This window comes from Crinia signifera, chromosome 3, assembly GCF_055691185.1.
Source record: "Crinia signifera chromosome 3, ASM5569118v1, whole genome shotgun sequence".
Lineage (NCBI taxonomy): Eukaryota > Metazoa > Chordata > Amphibia > Anura > Myobatrachidae > Crinia > Crinia signifera.
In genome coordinates, this window is record NC_139219.1 from 280,145,822 (window position 1) to 280,172,977 (window position 27,156).

The 27,156-nt window shown below is 44.8% G+C and overlaps 2 protein-coding genes across 2 annotated transcripts in view; one reads left to right on the top strand and one right to left on the bottom strand.

Moving 5' to 3' along the window:
• The window catches only part of FAM168B (family with sequence similarity 168 member B), a 104,194-nt gene that overhangs the window by 12,890 nt on the left and 64,148 nt on the right, over window positions 1-27,156 (top strand). The gene's annotated exons all lie outside the window — the stretch shown is intronic.
• Window positions 633-27,156, bottom strand: part of PLEKHB2 (pleckstrin homology domain containing B2) — a 36,780-nt gene continuing 10,256 nt past the window's right edge. The window contains exons 2-8 of the mRNA XM_083178240.1: window positions 19,492-19,539; window positions 15,948-16,100; window positions 11,616-11,718; window positions 10,530-10,569; window positions 9,194-9,268; window positions 6,665-6,758; window positions 633-1,595 (exon numbers count right to left, since the gene is read on the bottom strand). Coding sequence (XP_083034366.1) covers window positions 1,468-1,595; window positions 6,665-6,758; window positions 9,194-9,268; window positions 10,530-10,569; window positions 11,616-11,718; window positions 15,948-16,100; window positions 19,492-19,528 — 630 coding nt within the window. The 5' untranslated portion in view covers window positions 19,529-19,539 and the 3' untranslated portion in view covers window positions 633-1,467. The remainder of the gene's footprint in view (window positions 1,596-6,664; window positions 6,759-9,193; window positions 9,269-10,529; window positions 10,570-11,615; window positions 11,719-15,947; window positions 16,101-19,491; window positions 19,540-27,156) is intronic.

The following is a 27,156-nucleotide window of genomic DNA, read 5'->3' on the forward strand; positions in this document are numbered from 1 at the left end:
AGGCCCTTCTTCCATACAGTTGATATTAAAAAAAATTCTAGTCATTATGTTATAGATAACAATTATTGGTACTTATGTAGTATCTGGGCGTCCGATTTAGAAATCGGATCAGATCGCATCGCATCGCATGCGACCAAATCGTATGCGATGCGATGGTCAAGATTTTTCCATAGGATTCAATGTTAAAATGGTCTGAGTCCATTTTAACATAGAATTCAATGGGAAAAAGGGGTCCTTTTCCTTTCCCCACTATCCAAGTGGGCATGGAGTTGGATATAAACCTGTGGCGAGCGTAGCGAGCCACCGAGCCCGAAGCGTGGCGAGCGTAGCGAGCCCCGCGAGGGGACACAGAATACTTTGTAAGAAATATGCGTCCCCTCGCGGGGCTCGCTTCGCTCGCCACGCTTCGGACTATATATAATCAACTCTATGCCCACTTGGATAGTGGGGAAATGAACAGGACCTTCTTAACATTGAATCCTATGCAAAATCGCATCGAATCGCATCGCATCGCATCTGATTGTATGCCTTAAGGTAAGGCATACAATCACAAAATCGGCAGCCCAGATACTACATAAGTACCCAATTATTTTTCATAATGTTGTAAGGATAAACAATAAGAGAACATGCAATGATGTGATTACATTTTTATTAAAACATAGTTCTGCTAGTTTGCTTAAAATACCTTTTACCACATTCTGGGCCTAATTGTTTTTGTATAGAGACACAACCATCATCTTCCCAAAACTACTGCTTGCGTACAAAGACACACCATCGGATGCATATCGGTCCCACCATCGGGCCTCTCAGCAACCCCATGGTTAACCAGACTGTCCATCACCAGTAAAATGACTGGGCCATGACCACTTTGTAAGAAGATGCTCTGGTTGTGACAAGCCCCCAAATTAGTCTTGACAGGAGTATGTTCAAGTCGCCACACCCGTTACTTCCTACAGTCAATCACTATCTGTAAACTACTGCGTCCAACAAGCGCCGTTGTATGACCATCTCGCCACATGTGCAGTAGAAGTGACATCGGCCAGCTGTGCACACATTCACCATTGAATTGGGCCCTCTGTCCGAGAGTATCTATTCTCCTATTAATCTACATAAGGCAATTCAGCAATTTCTCCAGTCAACCAGTCTATTTGCAAGATGCTACAAAAAACGCAGTAATACCGTCATATATTTAAATAATCAGTTATAGAAAGCTGCATTAAAGAACCCTCTATACAAAAAGTCATTCCCCCTAACTTTCTCTTTTTCTATATAAATATAAGACCTCTTTTTTTATATATATATATATATATATATTAAAAAGCTGTAACCACTTACACTTAGCAATTATCTTCTCAGCCTTGTAAGTACGTTAGTCATTCTGTAGAAAAACAACTATATTTGCAAATAGTACACTTATTTACGTTAATAAATAAAAGCATTTGAGAGCATTTGAAATTCATATTGTATCTAAAATCCCCAGAAGAGAGAGCCGAGGGCCATCCCCGTAGCAGCACCTGCGAGCATTCCCATGGCCAGGTCCCCATTGTGGTCATAGTATCTCTCTCGGATGATAATGTGATTATTGCCGCCTGGGCCTGGATAGAAAGAATAACAAAGACGCAGTTACTAAAGGTCATAGGTTACAACAAGTCAGACAATCAGGGTTAAACAGTATACAGCATTTGCAAAAGACACAGGCGCTGAATCGTATTGACTTCCCTGCTCAACATTGTTTTATTTATTTTAATAAAAATGACAGACTATGCTCAGTAATTTAGTATGGAAACCTCTAGAGCAGGGCTGGGCAACACCGGCCCTCCAGACGTTGATGAACTACACATCCCAGGATGCTTTGCATTAGTTTTGATATGTGGCCATGCTGAAACTGATGCAAGGCATGCTGGGATGAGTAGTTCATTAACATCTGGAGGGCCGGTGTTGCCCAACCCTGCTCTAGAGGATACATTTTACGTAACGTGACTCACGAATCTCCTATGAATCTTTTGTAATTAAGCAGATATTCTCTTAAATTTTATGGAAGATAGTGTCTTATAAAAGATTATCCTTTAGAAGTATAGGTCTGGACTAACTCTGTATGCCAATTTTTTAATGGTCTCCTTTGCAAAACAAAATGCACTGAGGCATCAGAAGCAGTGGCGGCTTTACCTATGGGCTGCAAGGCTGTGCCCCCTCCCCGGTAAAATCCGCCACTGTGTGAAGCCGGAGGCAGTCCCATTGGGAGATGTTCCCTCCCTCCGGGATGCCTCTATGGGCTGCTGTGCGGCAGCTCATAAAGAAAAAAAAAACAGGTTCTGTTCAGGACGATACTGCACATGCACCTGACCCGGGATTATGCTTCTGTGGACTGCTGCCGAAGCAGCACATAGAGGCTGGGGGCCAGCACATGTGCAGTACCAAAGAAGCTACTGTGCATGTGCCGGTCCAGCGGGGACCAGCAGGCAGAGGCAGCGGGGACAGCGGGCGGCAGGGACCAGCGGGCGGCGGGGACCAGCAGCGGCGGCAGCGGAGAGAGACCCTCCTCCACAGAGGTAAGAGCCATCACTGATCATAAGGGTTCTATAGCAATGTTCACAGGTAAAAGATTTATAAATTAAGCCACCTCAAACCAAGAGCCTAATAATGGTTATGGTTTATGTGCATCTCTGAGGATTGTTGAATTGTGTGTGGGCAGGATGTGTTCTGCACATATACACACTGGGTCCTGCATCACCGTATGCAGTGCAGGTGCAGACATCAGGGGACTGACAATCTGCAGCTATTCAGGATGTGTCAGATCAAGGGCCTGTGTCTTATGATGCAGCTTTACTGGCCCTGGTAGTGTGGAAATGCCAGAAATCCTGAGTAGCCTGAGGATTAGTCAGATGGCCGATGTTCACATAGATATCCAATGATGAATCTTCTGGTGCAGCAGCAGATCATGAAAGCATGCAGTGGGCTTCTGTCTATTATAGATGCCTCCTTCTGCTTCTCACTTGCTCCTGAGGAAGCCGGCCACTGATACAGCCGGGGAAACGCGTTGAGCCTGTTATATTCCACCATTGGACCCTCCATCCATTTTATAAGTGACCAGTCCTACTCCCGACGACGACAAAGAGCCTCATTTTCAACTGGACTCTCATCTGGGTTATACGCCATATCCCTAATTCCAGCCCTAATAAGAGGACATCGCCAAATAGGGAGCCTTCCATCATCAAGGCAAGGACATTCTAGAGTCACTCTCCTTGGATCATTCCATATCCAGGCAAACATCAAAAAGGATGGTAACTTTATATTCCAATTTGGAGGCATAGACTTTTCATTGTATATACTGCTATACACCCCAAAACCCATAGCAGTGCTATTCCACAGCATCAAGCGATTCTCTTGATTTTATCCTTCCCCATTTTTTAGTGTTTGTGTATGCATACCCAATTGTGTGTTTTTTATATAATCAATATGTTTAGATTAATTGGTAAATAAATTTCTATCTTTTCAAAACCGTTGAGTATACTTTATTGAAGCAGACAGCGCCGGCACACTTTCCTTTTTCCTTCTGCTTCTGTACCTTAGTACAAAGATGCAGTGGCTGTGCAATACCACCCATCTCTGAATCACCCCCAAAATCATATCAATGGTGGGACAAAGCTATTCTATATGCCAGGGGTCTTCATTAAACTGTGCCTCACCAGCTATCTACAGGGCCATATTATTCAGGATGACGGGGCTGTAGCCTAGGGGCCATACAAGGACTAGGGGCATATCATTTTATTTTTGCTGCAGCACTGTCACCTGTGCCCTTGGGCTACAATGGCTAAAGGCACTTTGCACTCTGCACCTTAGCTATGTAGTCAGCTTGGGTTTGTTTTGAGACAATGGGAGGGAGGGGAGACAGCAGGCTAATAGTGCACAAGTGTCAGGGTTGTGAGATCATGCCACCTCTTCCTTATTATACCTCCATGACCAATACAATCTAGTGGTGACCTTGAGTGTGAGCTGGTTGGGACCAGCTAAAACAGTTATTATTTAAACATTTTGAAACAAAATGGCAGCCAACAAGATTTCAAAGGAGAACAGAGAGCCGGACTGCCGGAGGTCAGCAGACTTCTTTTCAACTGGGTATTGCTGTCTGTGTGTATACTTAAAGTGTAAATGCTGGCATAAGCTCTGCTTCCCAAATGTCAGCTGTAGTGGGTTGGATCATTGTAGTCCTGTAGGGGGCCTGAAATACCTGAAAGCCTAGAGGACCAGCCATGGATTAATACAGCCTTGGACATATGATTTTTTTACAGATCATCAAATTGTGATATAAAATCTTCCAATTTCTCTTATTTACTATCCTCAAAGCAAAAGTATGCATACAACTAAATTATATTGAAATTCTTTTTTCTTCCTCTTCATTAAAAAAACAACTTTACAATCCTGTGTGTTCCTGTTGCCAAAACTTGCTCCTCTCGCTTATCTCTAACCTTTGATTATCAAGGAGACACCAGTTCTATTTCTACCAACAATTTATTGAGTTGATGCTAAACTTCAATGTCCTCTCCAGAGCTCTCAATCCCATTGCAATGTATTACCATTAGCAGGACTTCCAATTGCCTCCAACTTCCCACTTCCCAAAATTGAGAACTATGTGATCTCACTATGGTTTTCCCTTCCCTAATACACTATTCTAACTTGGAGTGGCAGCTCTTTTTGAAAATATTCTAGAATTGTCATATCATTGCCAGCTTTATACCTGTACCATAGAGACTATCAAGCTTCCCTTCATGAGACAGAAGGCTCCCTACTGTCTGCACTACCCATTCTAATAAACACTGATGCATATCTAGCTAGCCCCCGCCCCCAGAACTCGTAGAACAGTGATTCGTTTATAAAACCAGGTGACTGAACGGTAGAATCTTTGCTCTACGCTTACTGCTCAGCATGTTTATAACTGCGTGTCAACGGTTCTCCTCCTTATATGTCCCATTCCCATGAAATCTAAAATTTACAGGGATGGTGCACATATACACGACTCAGAGGCAGAAATGTAAAAATAGATTGAAGAGTGGTGGGGTGCCGTTACAGCAATTGGGAACCCAGATATACTGTGTATATATATATATATATATATATATATATATATATATATATATATATATATATATATATAGCCACTCCAGATAGCGAGCACCAGCGGTCTTGATCACCAAGAACTTATCACAACCACGTTGGTTGTGATAAGTTCTTGGTGATCAAGACCGCTGGTGCTCGCTATCTGGAGTGGCTATATTTGTTTATTGGCTGAAGCACTGCGGCTGTTGCCCTGTTGGAAGGAGGGTGCTCGTCTGCTGGACTTGTATATATATATATATATATATATATATATATATATATATATATATATATATATATATATATATATATATATATATATATATATGGCAGGTAACAGCTGCAAAGTCCCTTTTTGTTTTAGCTTGACCATATCCATTGCTAAATCTTTTTTTAGTGGATTTTTTGGTACTTGTGAGTTATCCGGGCTCCCGATTTTTTGATTGTATGCCTTAAGTTAAGGCATACAATCCGATGCGATGCGATACGATATCGCATCGCATCGCATCGCATCGCATCCGACCATCGGATGCGATGACCCGATTTTTCCATAGGAATCAATGTTAAAATGATTCCTATGGAAAAAGGGGTCCTTTTCATACCCCTACTATCCAAGTGGGCATGGAGTTGGATATAAACCTGTGGCGAGCGTAGCGAGCCACCGAGCCCGAAGCGTGGCGAGCGAAGCGAGCCCCGCGAGGGGACGGTATTCCGTGTCCCCTCGCGGGGCTCGCTACGCTCGCCACGCTTCGGGCTCGGTGGCTCGCTACGCTCGCCACAGGTTTATATCCAACTCCATGCCCACTTGGATAGTAGGGGTATGAAAAGGACCCCTTTTTCCCATTGAATTCCATGTTAAAATGGACTCAGTCCATTTTAACATTGATTCCTATGGAAAAATCGGGTCATCGCATCGCATCGCATCGCATCCGATGGTCGCATGCGATGCGATGCGATGTCCCGATCCGACCCGATTTTAAAATCGGACGCCCGGATAACTCACAAGTACCGATTTTTTTATGGTTGAAACTTTAATACAAAAACATATAAGATGATCATTAGCTTAACTATGCTCCAACAAGCACGCATTTGGGGAGGAAGGGAGGCTGTTTTTTTTTTTTACCAAATTCTAGAATAATGAATTTAATCTGTGGTTGGGTTCAAATACAGAACATGGGACCCCTTGGGCTAGCATAACAGCTGCCACTGAACACTATCCTTATGGATGTCTGTTGGGAATGGTCAACAGTGGTGAGCAAAGCGTAGCGCGTCACCATACGTGACGAATAAAGCGAGCCCTTGGGAGTACCCATTTAATGTTCTGAACAAGTTTAATGATGTTGTGAAAAGGTTAGTCATACTATCCCAGGGTGTCCCATGTTCTGAACTGGAACCTGTGGTTGTTTGGGGTTTATAAAGGAATCACTGCTGGTTACAAATGGTAAACTGACATTATCTTACACCAAGTAAAAGTAGATAGACTTCTAAAGCACAGAGTCAGAAACTCAGAACATACATATCTGCTCATCTATATACAGTAATAAATATTATGATCTATTATTTCACTCACCTTGTTGTGCGTATGGGTAAGCGGCGTAAGTCTCTCCATCCCTAGTATAGATAACCTGTGATCCCTGAGCTGGATAATGATCATATCCGTAAGGCTGGTAATAATAGGGTTGTTAGAATCTTTGCGTATAAAATCACAATTGTTAAGTCAACAAATGGTAAACAGACTTAATTTGCGTAATGCAGTCAGAGGTGAATTTTGGGGTCAGGCTGCTTTTATGCACAACATAAATGGTCAAACCCCCCTCACCCCCATCATGTCACTGCCCCCTTTATGCTGGGAGCCTCAACCTCACTTTCCCTCCAGCACCACAATTTGCACTTTTGCCACCTGACCTGTTATAAAATAAATAAGTAATGCCAAAAACAAAAAAAAGAATCACCTGGTCTCATCTGGACATTGGCTTAGCAGGGCTCTCATGCAGGTGAGCATGTTGTACCGCCCCCTACAGTAAGTATTACTGGTCAGGTGGCTGAATCTATTGCATATTATACAATTTATTTTATTACTGTTTGTATTAACTGATTGCTTTCTGATACGTGTTAACTATCCTGGTCTTGACTTATTGTTAAACATAGGCAGGGCTATTTTTCAGCAGGCTCCAGCAGGAACTGAGGCCCTTATTCTAGTTCACTCTTTCTGACAAAATATTTCTTAGATGGACAAAACCATGTGCACTGCAGGTGAGGCAGGTGTTACTTGTGCAAAGATAATTAGATTTGGGTGGGGTTTTACACCTGCTTGGTATTGTCTACATCTGTCCAAATGCACCAGACTAAAGGTGCCCATACACGTTACAATTATTGTATACAATATTGTATACAATATCACATCTCATTGCATATCGGTTTTGCGATGAGATCAGATGAGATGAGATCTAGTACAAAAAGCATGTGCTGCACATCCTTTTTGTACTTGATCTCATCTCATCTCATCTTATCACAAAACCGAGATGCGATGAGATGCGATATTGTATACAATATTGTATACAATAATTGTAACGTGTATGGGCACCATATGGTGTGGTAGATGAGAATAATACCCCTTTCACACAGAAAATTAAATTGCCAGTTGAAGCAGTTCTTCCTGGTAATTTGCAGCTGAACACAGGTCCTTTTTCTGTGTGAAAGGGTCAACCCAGGTTATAAATACCAGGTCTCTAACCCTGGGATTTACCAGAGTCGAGGACCCGGGGTTTATAACCCAGGTTGACCCTTTCACACAGAAAAAAGACCTGTGTTGAATGGCAAACTACCTGGTTGAAATTTTTAACCCGTTAATTTGCTGTTCAGTGTGTAAGAGGGTCAGGCTGCTCCCGGCAAAATGACCCGGCACTCTAAATGCTGGGTAATTGCTGGGTCGTATTGTCTGAAAGAGGTATTTGGTGGATAAATACTAAGCCTTGGAGAGTGAAAACCTGGAGAGGGATAAAGTACCAGCCAATCATCTCCTAACTGCAGTGATGTGCAGTGAGGTCATTGCCTGGGGAGGCACTGACATCACCACCACCCCCCCCCCCCCCCCCCCGACATGGCAGTGCTACATATGCAGCGGCCGCCGGTAAATGCGCCTCTCGCGGTGAGACGGGTGAGTGACATTGGCTTTCTCCCAGCGGTGCCGAACTCCCCGCTGCCCGCGCTGCTGCATCCTCTCCAGGGCCCTGCATGTATGTGATTGGACAGTGGATCCAGCACTGGATCTGCTGGCCCAATCACATCTGGGGGTGTGCGTTTATACTGGTGCCCCTGTCATTGCGGCATCAGTATAAGTGCCGCTTCCCCATTCATTTTCAATGGGCTTTTACAGCCCATTGCTGCACCCTGCCCCCTGCCCACCCCTACCCGCCCCACGCTGCCCAGAGTTTTAATGTTAACAGCGGGAGGCACCTCTCCCGCTGCCTCCCACCCTCACATGCAGCAGTGTAAGAAGGTGGGAGGCAGCCGGAGAGGTAGAAATGATGAAAATAATAAAAGAAGATATATAAATATCTTCTTTTTATTATTTTCATCATTATGACAGGGGAGGCTCTGCCTCCCCTGCCTCCCCTGACTGCACGTCCCTGCCTAACTGTCATGTTACAGACTGATTCATTGGTACTTTATTTTTCTCCACTTTATCACTGTCCAAGGTTTAGTACCTCTGCCCCATAAGAAGAAGCTGCCCCATGTTGCAATGCAGGTGTGGCAAATGTAACATGTGCAGAGAGAGTTAGATTTGTGGGAGTTATTTTGTTTCTGTGCAGGGTAAATACTGGTTGCTTTAATCTTACACTGCAATTTAGATTTCAGTTTGAACCTCACCCACATCTAACACTATCTGCTGTCAAATTTGCCCCACCTGCAGTGCACATGGTTTTGTCCATTTAAAAAAAAAAAAAGCAACTTCGCGATCAGGTCTGAATAACCCCCCATAGTCGCCAAAACAGATTTAGTTTAACTTATTTCCAGTTTATTGTCACGCCCTTTGGTGAGGTACCCTGTGATATTAGAGATGACAGGGAATGTAAAATAAGAATCTTTGGTCACTTACAGGTGGCGCATCGTACGGTGCATAGGGAGGAGCGGGACCAAGTATGGCTTCATCGTACATTATTGCTGGAAGAATCTGATCAAATACAATAAAACATAATCATCATTACATGGATTGACTCGTTGAGTGCCAAGAGAATTTGTTAAAATAGGTGTAAAAAAAGCCAAGAAAACATTTTTATTCATCACAATGACCTGTAACATTTACAGGAAATATCATATTTTATTGCAAAACTTTTTTTATTTGAATTTATATAACAAATGTGAGGGACGCTGGCATTTTAGTGGATATTTAGCAAATCTCTCACAGAAATGTTACCACTCAAAGGGTTAAACATTGCTAAATTACTGTTAAATACTATAGGTCGTCGCCTTGGGGGGGGGGGGGGGGGTGTCAAGGGGGACAGCTGTCCTGGGTCCCACTGATCTGAAGGGCCCCAAAACAAGCCCCCATGAAACTTAGTCATCCTGTTGGCTGCCGCTCCCCCCCCTCAAATGGCGAGCTAACAGCTCAGCTATCCGGCACCCCCCGTTCAGCGAGTGGGCGGGGCTAAATGGAACCTAATGTGCCAGGGCAGAGCTATAGATGGCTGCTGCTGCTTCTGGCCTGCTGCATACCTCCCAACTTCCTGAAGTGTAGAATAGGGACACTCACGCGGCGACTGAAAAGGGGCGTGGTGTATGCAAATGAGGACGTGGCTTATGCAAATTAGGGCACGCCCTCGTTTCGCCCGCGAATAGACACTGTGCGCATGCGCACAGCGTCTATTCTGTGAGATTGGGAGGGACTCCCAACTGCCCCCCGCAGCGGGACACTGCAGGCCGCGGGAGGGATGCGGGAACATCCCCAAAAATCGGGACGTTCCCGCGTTTAGCGGGACAGTTGGGAGGTATGTTGCTGCATGACAAAGAAGGGAAGCTGCTGCAGTACCAGCCAGGCCCGTCCAGACAGCCTGCACTCTGTGAATGTTTGAAAGGTAAGGATGAGTGCTGTATGTGTGTATACATGTGGAGTGGGTTAGGCTGCTGTGGGGGTAAGGATTAGGCCGCAGGGTGCGAGGGTTAAGCACTACCGGGGAGGGTCAGAACTATCCTGCAAGGGGTTGGGACAGAGGGTTAGGAAGGGTGTCAGCATTATAGGGCACAGGCCGCAGAAAGTGCAAGCACTGTCTATCTCTGCGAGCCATACACGCTACTTTCCATGCTTTATTTCTAAGCGATCTAGTTAGATCGTTTAACAATGGGGTTAAAATCGCCCCTCGTGTATGCCCCTTAAAAAAGTTTGAAAGGCTCTACTTTGATAACTGAACATATATCAGTGTGTAAATAATACATACTGATTTAGTTGTGGCATCCTGAAGAGCTAGTTCCCAGGCTCTGTAAAATAAAGGTTATATTTTATTTAACAAGCAATTCAAGAATGCAAAAAATTGGGCTGATATCTAGTGGGAGCAGAGGGTATGCAGTCAGTGGATAGACAATGTCTAGGTTGTTTAGGTCGACCACTAATGGTCGACACCAAAAAAGGATTGACATACCTTTGGTCGACACTGCCAAAAGGTAGACACAAGCTTATGGTTGACATAGGCAATGTCTACAGTCAAAAGATCAACATGAGTTTTTCATGATTTTTTCCAACAAAAAAGGTGTTTTTTTCATACTTTTCTATCCAAGTGGACATAGAGTTCGAATATAATATTGGGCCGAGCACAGCGAGGTACCATACCCGAAGCATGCCGAGCGAAGAGAGTGAAGGAGAAGCAATACATATATACGATGTCCATATCAACGTAGGACACCGGAAAAAAAACCTCATGTTGACTGTTGACCATAAGCTTGTGTCGACCTTTGGCAGTGTGGACCTAAGGTATGTCGACCCTTTTTTTGGTGTCGACATACACATTTTCTATCATCTTTACTTTAACCAAGGCCAAGATGCAGATAATAATGTAAAGTCTTCCTATATATATATATCGTTTCCAGGGGCACAAGTTTGTCCCAGTTGCCCGGAGACAAGATAAATATTGGTGCCCCCCCCACATACACACACAACCTTATATATAGAGAGAGAGTGAGAAAGAACACATACAGTATATATTTCAGAAGCAACATCATTTTAACTGATTTAAACTTGCAGGTGAGGAGAGGTACCCCCTTGGGAGCAGGAGCCCGGTGGCAGGTGAATCCATTGCCTCCCAGAGTTCTGCCTCTGATCGTTTCACAACATACTATTTAAGCAAAAGTGATCTTTCCCATAATAATGCCACACTTAGAACACTTATTACTTTAATAGCATAATCATTGGCACAAATGATAAACTTTCTATACTTATTTTTGAACAATAATCTACCATATATATTGCTGTTGATCTCATATACTGTATTATAGGAGTTATTGTATCCTTGGAAGGAATGTATACATACAAACAGTCGTCCACACATTCTGCAATGAGGTTTATGACTTTTCCTTCATGGCAAATTATTTGCAGGCAGCATTCCTTTGCTTTTCCTTCTGGCAAATGTATATCTATATCACAAAATGAAAACAACAAAAAGTCAAACTTTAAAACTATTTATAAATGGCTAAGAAATACATGTATTTTCAGACACAGAGGGTGGGTACATTTTTACCCCTTTCACACCGCACTTGTTAAACGGTATATTGCCATTTTTTTCCCATTTCAAAACATTTAAGGTTGCAGTGGGAAAGCGCCGAGTTGATTTACCGGTTAAAGATCACCGGTATTTCAAAACGTTTAAAAAGCAGAGTCCTACACGTTTCAGAGCCGTTTTTTATGCAGCGAGAAAGGCTCTGATACAGTATTTAGTAAAAACAACAGATTACAGACCTGTGATTGGCTGCCCCCTGCATTCTGTCTTGAAACGTGTTCAGGGGATTAAACGGGTTGACTGATGTGAATGGTACTTAAACGGTATTTTAAACGGTAATCTACTGCAGTGTGAAGGCTCAGATCCGTTTTAAATACCGTTTAAAAATACCGGTTTTTGAAACGTTTTGGCAGTGTGAAAGCGGTATTACTAAAATGGGAGTTCTAGTGAAGATTTGTATGTTCCCCTTAGCATCCAATCAGATTCTACTTCTTATTTATTTATTTCTGGAAGAAGATAAATGGAATCTGATTGGTATTGGAAACAGTCCATCTTCAATAGAACTACCATCTTAGTAAATTTACCCCATAAATTGGAACTTGTAATATATTTTGATATATAGACATTGGTCAAATGTACAGTGTGTCATACCAACACTTCTCAACACTACTGTCACAAAACTTGCAAAAGTTGTAGTCGGAGTTGGCAGTGGCGTAACTATAGCTCCGCAGACCTCAGCGCTTGGATGCGCTCGGTAAGTTTGGGTGCCGCGGGGTCTGCGAACGCTATTGCTGGTAATGGGGCCGCTGCCGAGTCTGATTCCTGATTCCTGTCTGCAGTCCTGGTGCAAATACCCCGCACAAAAGGGCCACCCCCTCACAGCACACTGTTATTAAAGATGCTAGAGGAAGTGGCAGCCTCCTCTTGCATCCTAAATAACTGTCTGCTGCAAGGCGGCAGCCATTTTGCAAGTGATATTTGAAATGCAACAGGAGAGGAGAAGCACCGGGGAACGCAGACAGCGATGGCAGATCATCATGAGGTGAGGGGTTAAGAAGAGGAGGGGGGCGCACAAGTTTTAGTGGCAGGGGGGGGGGGGCGCAAAAATTTTAGTTAAGCCACTGAAAGTTGCTTTTGAATTTTCAAATTCTGCCGTCGCTGTCCGCAGTGTCTGCTCACTCAGTGCTTTCCAGTCACAGCGGACTGCCCACTCCGCTGCTGCACCGACAGCCCCCGGGCGCTTCACGCTGTCCAGGTACCACCTAGCCTCCCCCGTAATCGACCTCCAGCTCCCGCTGGTTACAGCGCCGGAACCCTGCGCCCCTATGGAGCCTGCTCCCCCCTGCCACCGCTTGGGTTGCGGAGCCTTGGTTAAGCCAGTGCCAAGAGGGCTTCCATACCCTTTGGCACATGATGTGCCATTTCTTACATTTCTATTCCATGTAAAAGGACTCCCGCGGATCTTCAAGGGAAACCGAATGCTAAAAAGCAGCCACGATGTGCCGCTGAAGGGTCCAGTTCCAATTTATCCTATATTCTGCAAATACGACCACCAACTTGATGGACATGGGAATGTGCATCAGATCCGATTAGATGTCAATCACCTGCGATTCGTCCACTTTCATTCAATTTCTTTAGTCAATGCGTCGGAATTGGATGAAAACAAATCGCACTAGTGTGTGGAGGCCTTAAGACTGGCTATACATGTGATTGGTAGATCACTGTATCTGACCTAACCTATCCATAATGGCCATATTTAATTGGTTGGCAGAAATAAAGGAGTTTCTTGCCATGAAATTACAACTAGCTGTTCAACTTGACTGCCAGTCCAACAGATATGTGGCTAGTCTGGCCCTGATGTTGTGTATCCAATACACCTTTCTCACTGCCCAACAAATTACCGGGTCAAGCATGTCGGCCCGGTAATTTGCCTGCTTGAACCAGTAATTTGCTGATCAGTGAGAATGGAGGGGGCACACTAGACCTGGCAAATGTATCCGCCATTTAAATGCTGGGTAAAAGCCATGTACATCTACATTCTATACACAGGGCCACCTGGCTCATTTGATGAGCAACAGGCTTAAGCAGGATCGCTCAGTAAACATTCCGGTACATCCACGATGTACCTGCGATGTATGCTGAGCGATCTGTGCAGAGCAGGGCTTTGCCTATTGTTCATAGGTCTAGCAGGAAAAACAGTACAAGCACTGGATTTCCCTGCGGGCGAGGGCGACACATGGGACCGTGCATAGCTGACGCCTGGTGCTAAACACACGGATCGATCAGTGCTCCATTTCTAAGCGATCTAGTCAGATAGCTTATAAATGAGGCTGAAACCACCCGACGTATGCACCCTTAAACATTTTATGACACCTCTCAGATGGAGCAGTCCATGTCCACGCTACTGCTGTAGGTGTCACCGTCACAATCTCCCTGACATATTTCTTCAAAAGAATGTAAGTATGATTTCAAATTGCTAAAAATGTGACAGCATGAAGGTGTGTAGTGTCTACCTTGTCATGCAACGGAAAGTAACGGTGCTCACACACGGCGAGATGTGTGCTAGGTGCGATTTGAGCTCTACAATGTGTGCTACGCTATTTGGTACATACATACTTTAGATTTGGACTAGACTACAATAAGGGCCTTATTCTGGTTGGAGCGGCCGGGCCGTACGCGTACGTCCCGGGGTTTTTCATGATCTGCGCATGCGTAAATTTGCTAATGCGCAGGCGCGACCACTCCACAACGCTTACGGATGGGTCTCTACGTGCGAAAAAACCTGTACGCGAGTGTACGGGCATTGGGGGCGGCATAGGGGCGTGATGAGGGGAGCGGCCGAAATAATGAGGGAAAATGGGCGTAAATATGGGCGTACACGGGGGTGTGCACCAAAAATGAGCGGTGCTACTACCGCACGATCGACTAAGGCACCGTTCATTTCGGACACAAAACAGGCGGCTGCCAACCGCCATCTCAAACCACCCCTACAGATACCGCATGCCAGCGTGCGCCTGAGTTTGCTAATTAACGCTGATTCCTACTCAAACACATACACCTGAATGTAATAAGCAATGCTGCAGTCTATTAAGTCCAAACCATTATTTCACTGCCTGCAAGCCACACACACAGCACGCAAACACATTGGAAGCTTATGTTTCTATACTTCTCCACATTTAAAGGTTTGTTTAATTTAAGGTAAGAATCTTTGTAAGACCTGCTTATATACGCTAAGGTAGGTATTTGCTAAACAGTTAGACACATTCACTACGTGCTTTCATAGACTTTACGCAGTAGCACACTCAATCTACACAAGTCGACATGTGTCAACGTGTTCACTCTAATACTAACATAGGTTTTGTATTTAGGATACAATAACATAAACCACATCTAACACCTACAAAGGATGTTTCAGCAATGTTTTAAGCCCATGACCACTATTTTGCACATTAATTAATTCAATCAATTAATTAATTTTCATAATTATAGTTGAAAGGCAAGATTTGCAGGTCCATATATATGAAGGGTATGTCAGCGTACACGGACGTACGCTCACTCTCACGAGCGGTGACAAGCTGTGTTTTCCATTGAAAACAATAGGGACCCGTCCGTGCAAGCTGGCGTACGCTCAGATCTACGCAAGAAGTCGGTGGGAAGACGGACGAAAGACGTCCGTAAACGGCGCCGTACGCTCAGTTGTACGCCTGTTGTCGGAGTGCAAGGCTGAGCCGTCCGCGTACGTTGCCGTACGCTCATTTGTACGCCACTCCCCTTCTGCGTTATTTCTGCCTGTACGTAAGCGGCTGATTTGTGGGTGGACTTAACCCCAACGGCCGCGTACGGCTAGCGTACGTTAATAGTGAACGTACGCACGTTTGCCCGCTCCGATCAGAATAAGGCCCTATGTTCTTTAAATATGTATAGTACATAGGGCATGCGATTCCCTATACAGGGTGCAATTTGAACTAGACACAATGCGATATAATACAGAAATGCCTGTATGCACATACTGTTTTGCCTTGCGATATGGACTACGCTGGAGCGCGGATCGCATCACAAGGCAAAATTAACACAGTGCAATGTGAACTAAAAGGTTCAAATCACATGTGAGGTTCGCACCGTGTGTGGCACCTTAACAATACATACCTTTGCAGTCACTGCCCACTCTCAAATTTATACACTCTGACGGCATGAAAATTTTGTCTTCCATGTCTTCTCTGTCCTGATCACTATAATATATCAAATATCCATTTGACCACAGATCAAACCAATTCTTCTTCCATCTTTTTAATATAGTGCCTGGGGAGAAAATCAACATGTAATAATAATAATAAAAATAATAATAATAATAATAATAATAATAATAATAATGTTATTTATATAGCACTTTTCTCCTAATAGGACTCAAAGTGCTTGCATTAGCCTTTTACAGCACAAAATACAAAACACACTTAACAACTTAAAAAGGGACATTAGTGAAATGCTTGGGTGAACAGGAAAGTCTTGAGTCTATTTTTGAACGTTTCCAGAGTGGAAGCTTCTCGAACTGTTATTATGTTATGTTAACAATTATAGGGAGTATTTCAGTATATGTATGTAGTATGTAATTATTGTATGTAGTATGCAATTATTAAACAAGATAGGCTAGGTTTGCTAAAGCTTCTAAAATGGACAATGTGTGGGTATTGCCTATTGCAGCCAGTGGGGTACATTTATACAATACCTACAGTGGCTGCTCCTACCTAATTATATTAAGGGGGCTGCCACTACATCCATGTCCGGAGTGGACCAATCTCAGATCCCTGCAAGTGCACAAAGGATGTGGCAGGCGCCAGGAGCAGAATATGCCCCCCAGCTGCAGCCCATAGAAGCCAGCTAGGACTGACATTCATGCAGGGGATGGCTTCCTACAGGAAGCCAGCTCTCTGCTAAACGCATCCCAGACTGACAGTCCCGGAGGGAGGGAACTGTGACTGATAGGTAGTATTTCCAATAGGAAGTCACTGCCAATCACAGTGAAGCTAGTGCGGTCATGGACAGTGGTGGATGCAGAGAATTACAGCTTGTGAGGTTTGATAGACACTGAGGGCACAGACGGTGTGGAGGAGTTGGCAGATACCCGAGGCAGAGCAGCGGAATCTATCCAACCGGCAGTCTTCACCAGGGAACCCACATAGAGGGGATATGGACTTCGCTGCTACGAGGGACAGGTCATGGCTCTCTGTCTGGGTCTAACCATACCTGTCTGCAGGAACTACCATTGGTGCAGTAGATGCAGTGCACTGGGGCCCCTAAGGACTAAGGGGCCCACTGCTGCCCATTTCAGCAGATGGTTTGCAGCACAGTTGCTTTGGAACCTGTGACACACAGCAGACTCAGCACAGAGAATTCGTACATTGCCGTGTTTGTGTCGGAGTGATATCCATTTATAATTCCGAGTGACATCCATTTCGAATGTGAAAATTGTAAATATCACTGTTTTTCTGTACACCTTGTGAACTTGGGGGTTACAAATATCCACCCCATTGCAGTATTTCACTGCCAATATTGAAGATTTGCTTTATAAAAAGTCCCCGGATTCATATTACCCCTGATGAAGTCCTAAAGGACGAAATGCGCAGGGCTACAGTGTTTTCTATATGTGGCACATCTCAAACTAAACAGTTGGATGTTGAAGTCAATAATGGAAATGAATATCTGAAGAACCCAATGCACTGTTTTTGGAATGTCCTTGAATGCATTTATTTGTTTTTATAATTGATTTTATTTTTAAATATACTTTATATTAAGGGCAGTATTCAATGAAAATCTTCTCCATGTGCAGCGAATGCTATTTAGGATTCGCTGCACATTCGCCGGCATTTGCCAGGCTGGAGCATTTGCCAGCCCTCATTCTCCCCCTATTCAACACGTTAGGGGCTTGCTGTCCCTGACAGCAAATTTGGACCCCCCCCCCCGGCGAATGCCGCAGGGAGCCGGGGGGACGGCGGAAGGCAGGGAGATGGAAGCCTCCCTGCCTGCGCCAGATGCCGTACACAGCAGCAGGGGGGAGTATGAGGGCTGGCGGGGACACAGGCATCACAGGGTCAGGTCGGGTAGCGCTGGCGGGCAGGGGGTCTCTATGGTGTATGTGAGATCAGCGGCGGGGTCCCTGCGGTGGATGGGAACTAGTAGTTCCCATCCGCCGCAGGGACCCCGCTACTGATCTCACATACACTGCAGGGACCCCCTGCCCGCTACCGCTACCTGACCTGACCCTGCGCTGCCAGATCCAGCTGCACGCCACCTACCAGCAGGTAGGGGATCCCTGCATTATCAGGGAGAAGGAGGACTGCGCTGGTCCCGCTCATGCATATATAATGAGCGGGACTAAGTGCAGTGAATATCTAATGAATGCCTGCGGTGAATCTCGGCGAAAATCAAGGTGAAAGCAGTTCTCCATTCTAGCATTGAATACACTCTCAGCGAATCAGAGTCAAAACCCTATTGAAATACACCAGCGAATTGCTTTCGGCGAACATTGAATAGGGTGAATCAGATTTTCAGTGAAAAAATTCACCGTAAAGAGTGAAAACAGCCCGATTTGGCAAAAAAAGCGGTGAATCCAGAGCATTGAATACTGCCCTAAGTCACTAAGAATTGGGTACTGGTGAATCAACCCACAGCGCACTTCTATTTCTTTACATATTCTGTCTTTCTTTTAACAGCGAGGTTCTATAGCAGGCTTTCCCAACCACGGTCCTCAAGGCACACCAACAGTGCAGGTTTTATGGTGTGTACACACGGTAGACATGCCGTCGCCCCCAACCCCCCTTCCCCCACATTGCATCCCCTCAGTAGTAGCCTAGGCTAACTTTTAGTTACAAAAGTCCTGGTCGGATGACGGAGCGGGCGCTGACGTCAGCCTCCCAGCCTAGCAGGGAAAGCCACGTCTGCGTTCCTAGAGTAACATCCAGCATTTTAACATGGACGCCCATAAACCACTGGGTGTTCCCTTGTTGCCGCCCCCTCCCTCCCCTAATCGTGCGATACTCACTGAAGGCGTTCAAACAGGGGTCTGCACATGTGCAAATATACGCATACCCCCCACCGGAGCCAAAATCGAAGCCTCTTCCGAATGAACATGAATCCGGCTCCATATACTGGCCCTTATTCTGGTTCACTCGCAAAGGCAAATTCCTTCTCAAATGGAGAAAACCATGTGCACTGCAGGGGGGCAGATGTAACATGTGCAGAGAGAGTTAGATTTGGGTGAGTTATTTTGTTTCTGTGCAGGGAAAATACTGACTGCTTTATTTATACACTGCAATATAGATCTCACTAAAGTATAACCCCACCCAAATCTAATTCTCTCTGCAAGGTACATTTTCCCCACCTGCAGTGCACATGGTTTTGACCATTTGAGAAGGAATTTGCCTTTGCGAGTGACCTAGAATAAGGGCCACTGTGGGGGGACGATAGGAACATTACAAATGGGCAGAAACACTAGAGCCCAATTGTACACTACCAGCTCCTCCTCTAAGGAAACACAAGCATACATATAATATTATTACACATCTAACTGAATCTCCAACACCCTCACACAAACCTAAACAATATTAAAATAACATTTCTATCATTATACAATTATATTGATGAGAAATGTTATGATAAAGTAGCTTTAATTAACCACAGATAAAATAATACTTACTTTGTCGAAGCAGCCAACCACTTTTTACATAAGCCATATTGTCAGCCTCTGGCAAAGAAAAGAAAATACAATCTGAGTCAGACAGGAAGTGTAATATTCATCTGTTGCTGTTATGCTGGGTACACACCAGAACAATTTGGCCTCAATCCCCCCCAATTTCAATACAATCTCGACCGATTGTATGTAAATTGGGCATGTTTTGGCATGTTTTAGATCCTATTTCGATCCGATGTGCGTCCCCGCTGGTCGTTTGGTCGTGTTGCGGATCCTATCTGCTGCAGTCAGGATTTGAAAACGATCCCTTCAACTGGATACAGATCATGATCTACTAGATTGTAAGCTCCTCCGAGCAGGGCCCTCTTCCCTCCTGTTGTCAAAGCCCTCTTCTCTTCACAATTCACTTACAGCTCTCCTATACTCAAACCATCTTCGTCCTCATGCTCCTCTCCATCATTGGCCACAAGCCTCTTATAGTATGTTGATTGAGTCCTCACTACTTATATTTAAGCTGTAATGTGTATTGAACTGTGGCGCTCTTTATTTGTACTCTATTTTTGTTATTTATTCAATGTTATGTATTGTTCCTTTGTACGGCGCTGCGAAACACTTGTGGCGCCTTATAAATAAAATTATAATAATAATAATTTACCACTGGCTATGGTGAGTGCCCTTCTCTTTGTGGACCCACTTCACTTGCATTTAGTGCACGTAGATGTCCCTCCTGTGGTCACAGCAATTTTGGAAGGTATGCCAAGTTTTGTCTTCCTGTACTGTTCCTTTGTACGGCGCTGCGAAACACTTGTAGCGCCTTATAAATAAAATAATAATAATAATAATGATCGGAACATATGCAGATCGTTCTGGTGTGTACCCAGTACAGGGAAAAAGTAATGGCATAGAAATAAATAATAGAAATAGATCATTAGGGTGAAGAATTGCAGATGTTGGAGAAAGGTTGCAACTATTGGGCATAAAACCAAACAGGCTATATATTGTATAGGCAATACTAAGAAATACTCTGATATTGTACCAAAACCACGAAATACATTTCTACTTGTTTTCTGGTTTGCAATAAAATTGCAGTTTTCTCCTTAATCTAGCTGGAGATGCCCAGGTACTGTTCCAATGTGAACCTACCCTATTGCACCATGCCCCTGGTGTTACTTCTTAAACCACAGACAGGCACATCACACCACATCCTCCAATGCAAATCACACCATGGCAGAAGCCTATTCTCGCTCCAGCATCTGCTGGTCTCCCTAGCTCCGGTTCCGTGAACTCACTGGACTCATCGCAGAGCTATTTTTCTGAGAATTTTTCATTTTCATTAGGCCTGTTGATACTTGGGATGTGACAGCTGAGCAGAGGAATGCTACGCTCAAAGGAAACATTAGACATTCATCTCCAATCGGAATCCAAGTGTTAAGAATCATTGAATTATGGGACATGACCACCACATATGGTAAAAAAAGCCTCCAACCTCTCTTCACTGTTTTCAATGTGCATCAGTAGTGAGGGGGGTATAGCATGCAACTGCTGAGAAACCAGGTACCATCAGGAATAAACAATCTCCTTGATTGTAACCTTGGCTATGCAAGATCTAATCACCTTCCACATTTTACTACCCAAAGGCACACCAAGGTCACTATCCCAGGTGTCTCATGAGGGTCATGAAAGTGGAGGTTTGGAGCCAAAATACAATGGTAGTGGTAGAAGATTGAAATGTTCCACTTATGGACTACAGAATAGATCAGAACTTTTCACAAATGGGTCGTTCTAGATCTTATGTGGGAACAGAGGAAGCTCAAAATTTGGTCATATTGGAATTAGTTTCAGGACACTTTCATTTATTAAAAAATTGCTGAAAGGATGTGGGGGTGCCAAGGCTAACTTACAAGTTCTCGGAAGCCAACAAATTTTGACAATCCATCCATTACCATGCAAAGAATCCTCAGCAGAGACCTACAAGTTAAAGATGGGTTTTATAGTGCTAAATAATGTTATTCAACTGATCAGCTTAGTAATCATTTAGTCAGGGCCGGCTCATCCACTGGGCAGCTTTAGGCAGCTGCCTAGGGCGCCAGGATCTAGGGGGCGCCACCAAGTCTGCTTATCAAAAAATCAAGGATGTCTGTGAGGATCCTTGTTGTACTTAATGATGTGGAACCTCTACAAACTCACCTCCATACTTTCTATTGAGGCATACTTCCCTTTTTTGCTGCCCTCTCTTCCTGTACTCTGTTGTGGGTGGCAAAAGGGAGGGTGCTGGGGGTTTCCAGAGAAACAGGGGTCTTGTCCACCTACCTGGGGAGCAGGGAGGACCACTCAATTTTTGGAGGCTCTCTGCCATTCCAGAATGTTAGGCAAGTATGCATTAAGGGGTTGGAAAATGGTTATTGGTGGTAGTATGGGGGGGGGGGGGGTGGATGTGATGGCGGCAGTAGGTTGAAGTTTTGCCTAGGGTGCTGAGAAGCCTTACACCGGCCATGAATTTAGTAAGATTGGCGGGCACAGGCCACTCTCTGTAATGGGCTTGGTTAATTGAGATCATGAGAGCCTGGATTTCTAGCCACTCCATATAATAACATTGAACTTTGAAGAAGTCAGCACTGAGGTACAAAAGAGGTACCTCATACAATATGTATTTGTCAAATATCAGGATACTATGGAGAAACGGCTAAGTCCATGTTTCTAATAAATATAACCCAGAGTGTAGAGAAGGCCCTGTTTATAACAGCTTACGGGTAAATTTACTAAGAACGGAGTTTTATTGAAAAAGGGATATTGCCCATGGCAACCAATCAGATTCTATCTATTATCTTGTAGAAGGTGCTAAATAAATAAGAAATAGAATCTGATTAGTTGCTATCGGCAACATCCCATCTTCAATAGAACTCCTATTTTAGTAAATGTACCCATATAATCTAGGGCAGACATGTCCAAACTATGGCCCTTATTCTGGTTGACTCACTTGTGCGCTATTTTGGACCCTTGCGAGCCATCCAGCACCCGCCCTGCAAATGGTGGTATGCCCACCCCATTTTGCACGCCGGGTTCGTTCACCTGGCATGCGAATGGATGTTTTACATAAACATCCATTCGCATGCCAGTGGGAACCTCCCCCATCTTTCTATGGTCGCCGACCATGGAATGACATTGAAGGCGCACGCATATGTAAGGGTGGTCCAGACCACTTATACATATGCATGTTAAAATCCAGGGAATTGGGCGAGGAGCTGGCATCCGGTTATGTCAGCTGTCCACCCCCCGCACGTGCCTCACAAATGCATTAGCATGTGTACGCCCATGAAACACTGGGCGTTCACATAGGCTAATGGACCTGGCCGGCACCCCACGCCCCTCTCCACCCCCCCTCTCGCAAGGCTGGGTGCATGCACTTGGCAAACAGATTTAGCGCCGAGTTTGCCCGCTCCTAGCGTATGCACATGCCCAGAAATGCTGCTGCAAATTCGCGCAAGAGCAAGTCAACCAGAATAAGGACCAATGGCCCTCCAGCTGTTGTGAAACTACAAGTCCCATCATGCTTTGCCCTAGTTTTAGCATTCCCTAATAGCAAAACTGTGGCAAGGTATGATGGGACTTTTAGATTCACAACAGCTGGAGGGCCATAGTTTGGACATGCCTGATCTAGGGGATCATTTACTTCCGTCCCTATACCACTACTTTTTGGTAAGCCCATAGTCTGCATTCTTCCAGCTGCAGGCAAAGATATGCTTTAATACTGTATCCTCATTATTATAACAGCTTTGGAAAACAAAGCTGTACTTGGGGAGTAGATGTGCCTCCTGGGGCAGCTGCAGTTTGTTGCTATGTATGTTTTTGTGCACAACTCTGACTACAGAAACCCAACATACATAGGAGTATGTACATCTGTTTTGCACATAAAATAAGTTAGTTACCCCAGGGTAACCGCTTATCTGGAAAACTATTTGAGTCAACTCCAATGCACTCTGTGAAACCATGCTTGCTTACTCTTCAATGATATCATTGTACCTTCATGCTTTCCACACTGACTACTAACCTGTGACATGCCCCCCTGACTTGGATGTCCCCTTCCAAAATTGGTTTTGCACCTGTGCTGCTCTGTGCACATCATGGCATACGCCTACTTCTATTTTTGAAAGATATTTGAAGTCTGGGCCACATTTTCATTATAGCAATGGGGGAGAGTAGAATATCTTTTTAGTGGAACAAAGCCCAGGTTATCTAGTACTAGGGATGGCCATCGATTTTCACAAAACATCGATGGTCGGGACCTAGTGCTCGATGTTTTGGGCATCGATAGGCGAGGGTTGAATAGTTTTATGCCATCGATGGACGGCAACCGATGGTGATTATTTTTATTTTTTTTCTGCCACTGTCTGCTGCTGCCCTACTACCACTTGTCACCTCACTCTCTGTCACTGCAGTTTGCGCCGTGGCGTCTTGACTTCTATTGCCAGGGCCAGCGATGATCGGCACTCACAGGGTGGTCTTGGTCGCCTCAGTAGCAACGCATTTCGATTGGCTGCCCGGCCGGGTGTGCATATGACGTGCCTGCTGTGCTTCGGCTGAGCTGTGTGGACATGTGCGCGTTCGCGCACTGCAGCCGAGCAGGTCACGGCGTGCAGTGGAGTGAACTGCAGTGGTCTGGAGTCACGCTGCTGCTGGCTGCCGCTAGGTAATGAGTCTGTCACTCATGATTCCCCCGGCGGTGGTGTTGGCGGCACCTCGCTAGAGGTGCGCATGCGCAGAAGAAAACTACAGAGTGACAGCCAAGTAAAGTCGGTCTCTACTGCGCATGTGCGCACCTTCTGGCAGTGCGACCCGTCCCATTCTTCTGCGCATGCGAGGATAAACACTGGCGTGACTGGGTTTTTTTTCACTTTGAGCTGTGGCAGTTTTTAACCCACAAACTCACCACCCCACCTTCAGTACCTAGCTGTTCCTACATCCAGTCTCTGTCTTCACAGCTCCCTCTTGGCTATTTAACATGCTCCGGCTCCTGCTGGGCGGTGAAACCCCTCACGGGCAAGTAGCCGTGCCGCACTCAGAAGTTTTCAATGGTGGGGATGGCCACAGCCCAGCAGCCGTCCCTTCCAGTGGTGGGATCTGGCTGCAACCGGGCGGCTGGGCCGTGGCAGTCCCGTGTGAATGGACACAATCGTGCCCATTATTAACTACTGTGTGCGTCGCTGCTTTTGGCCATGCAGGGTTTCGCCGCCCGGTAGGAGCCGGAGTGTGGGAAATAGCCCTCTCTCCACATCCAGCAAGTTTGAAGCAGATCAGTGTCCCTGCAAAAATTGCTTTCACTTTCTGTTATGACATCTTTTTAGCACACAAAGGAGTCATTTAGTCCATCAAGTGGCCTCTAGTGGTCATTGGCGGTTCCACCTCATAGTGGTGTGGAGAGGTTTGTCTTATATATATATAGACTTTGAGAGAACAGAACAAGTCACCCACGATCTAGCAGAGATAGAGTCATAGGATCTGAAAAAGTCGCCCTGCGCACACCCTTTGTGCTGCCTCGGTCCTTCTTGATGTTTCCCAAACATCTATTGATAATCTTGTTTGTGGGTAAGGAAGGCCCTGGGCGCTCTGGGTGGACTAACAGCAAATTTATTTCTTAAAACAAAATGTGGAACAATAGCAGGTATAAAATTGGACATCACATGAACAATGATAAAACCCCCCTTACCCAGTGGTGGAAATGGAACCGAGGATGGTAGAAGCAGAGCGTTCCCAAAGAAGACACACCCGGCAGGCTCCAGAGGTGTACATTGTGGGCTAGGTCCTGGTGTAAAAGCAATCCTTGTCCAACACGTTTCGAGTCCTTGGACTCTTTTTCAAGGATACTGATTGCTTCAAAGATCTCCATATTTATGGCGAAAAAGGTGGGGAATAAGGCGGGAATTGCGGGACCTCCGGAAAGGGAAGTAGCGCCACGTCCGCCGGGACCTGAAGCACCGCACGCGGCGCTTTCTACACAATTGGGGAAAGAGTTTCCATGCACACCAGGAAGTGTGCACACTATGGATTTCAAGGGAGGTCCCGCAATTCCCACCTTTTTTCCCGCCTTTTTCACCATAAATATGTAGATCTTTGAAGCAATCAGTAGCCTTAAAAAAGAGTCCAAGGACTCGAAACGCGTTGGTCAAGGATTTATTTTACACCAGGACCCAGCCCAGTGTACACCTGTGGAGCCTGCAGGGTGTGTCTTCTTTGGGAACACTCTGCTTCTACATCCTCAGCTCCATTTACACCACTGGGTAAGGGGGGTTTTATCATTGTTCATGTGATGTCCATTTATATGCCTGCTATTGTTCCACTTGTTTTTTTTTTTTTTTTTTAAGATTTTTATTGACAGATAACAGTACATCGATACACATTCCAGACACAAAGCCTGCTTAAACAACCTACAGAGTGTGTACAAATAAACATGTAGAGTTATCTCCATTCAGTCTGTCAGGTAACAAAAGTTTACACAATATGCAAAAATATAACATAATTCTATTTTTGTCTAATATTCGGGTTGATCAAGGGTAAACATAAACTTGATACCATGCGTATAAATATAGAAAGTGATCGGCCCACTAATCTAAAAAGGGCTGCCCGGGGCTAGAATTTCCATGTTGTACCATGTAGTGAATTGAAAACATTTACGGAGTGCTTCCTTAATTGACTCAGATAAGGTACGAATGTATGGAAGCCATGATTCAAAAAAACGTTCAGTTAGTTTGTCTTTCTGGAGTGTGGTGTTAGTCCAGTCCATGGAAAATAGATACACTATTCTAGGGTGTAATGAAACTATCGGGATGGGGTCAGGAGTTATCCACTGGGACAGAATGTTTTTTTTTGGTGGCCGCAGCTAGCTTGTTGAGTAAAAGACGGGCACCTTTGGGTAAATTAGGTGAAAGATTTGTAGGGTATATATCCCAAAAGGCTCCACATTTTGTTTTAAAGAAATACATTTGCTGTTAGTCCACCCAGTACATCTCTTTCTCGCTCACACATGCACAAACACAGAGGCAATCACAAGGTAGCAGACTAGCTTTCGAAGCATTACACTAGAGTCCTGTAGCCCAGAATTCCAGAAATAGGTTACCATAGCCATCAGCAGCAATACACTGGGCTACAGATGGGAAGTTTATAGGCCATTATGGTATGGAATCTCACTGGTTTATGGAGTTAAGGTACAAGCTAAAACAAGTGCGATTTCCCTTGCCATTGGTTTCATGATGCATTAGCACACAAACGCTACCAATTTAACACTAGTGTTGGTCAATTCATCACTATACAACTACATTACTATTGTAAAGCGCAACGGAATCTGCTGCGCTATATAAGAAACTGTAAATAAATAATAAATGTACAATCTCTGCATTCCTTGTTTAATCAAAGCATGACTGTGGATAACTACGTAAGTCAGGGTGGCCTACCCTCCTGGAATTGTCGGGAGAGTCCCGGAAATCAATGGCGCGATATGCATCATTTGGTCCCCCGCCGACTGGGTCGGTAGCGGGGGACCAAATGATGCATATCGCGTTATTGTATCCTGAAATATCAGCATTGCACGGCAGGGGGGGGGGGGGGGGGGTAGCCCGGGTAGGGGTGTGTGTGACAACAGCCCATAACGTAGGCAACCCTGACGTAGATACACTTGCC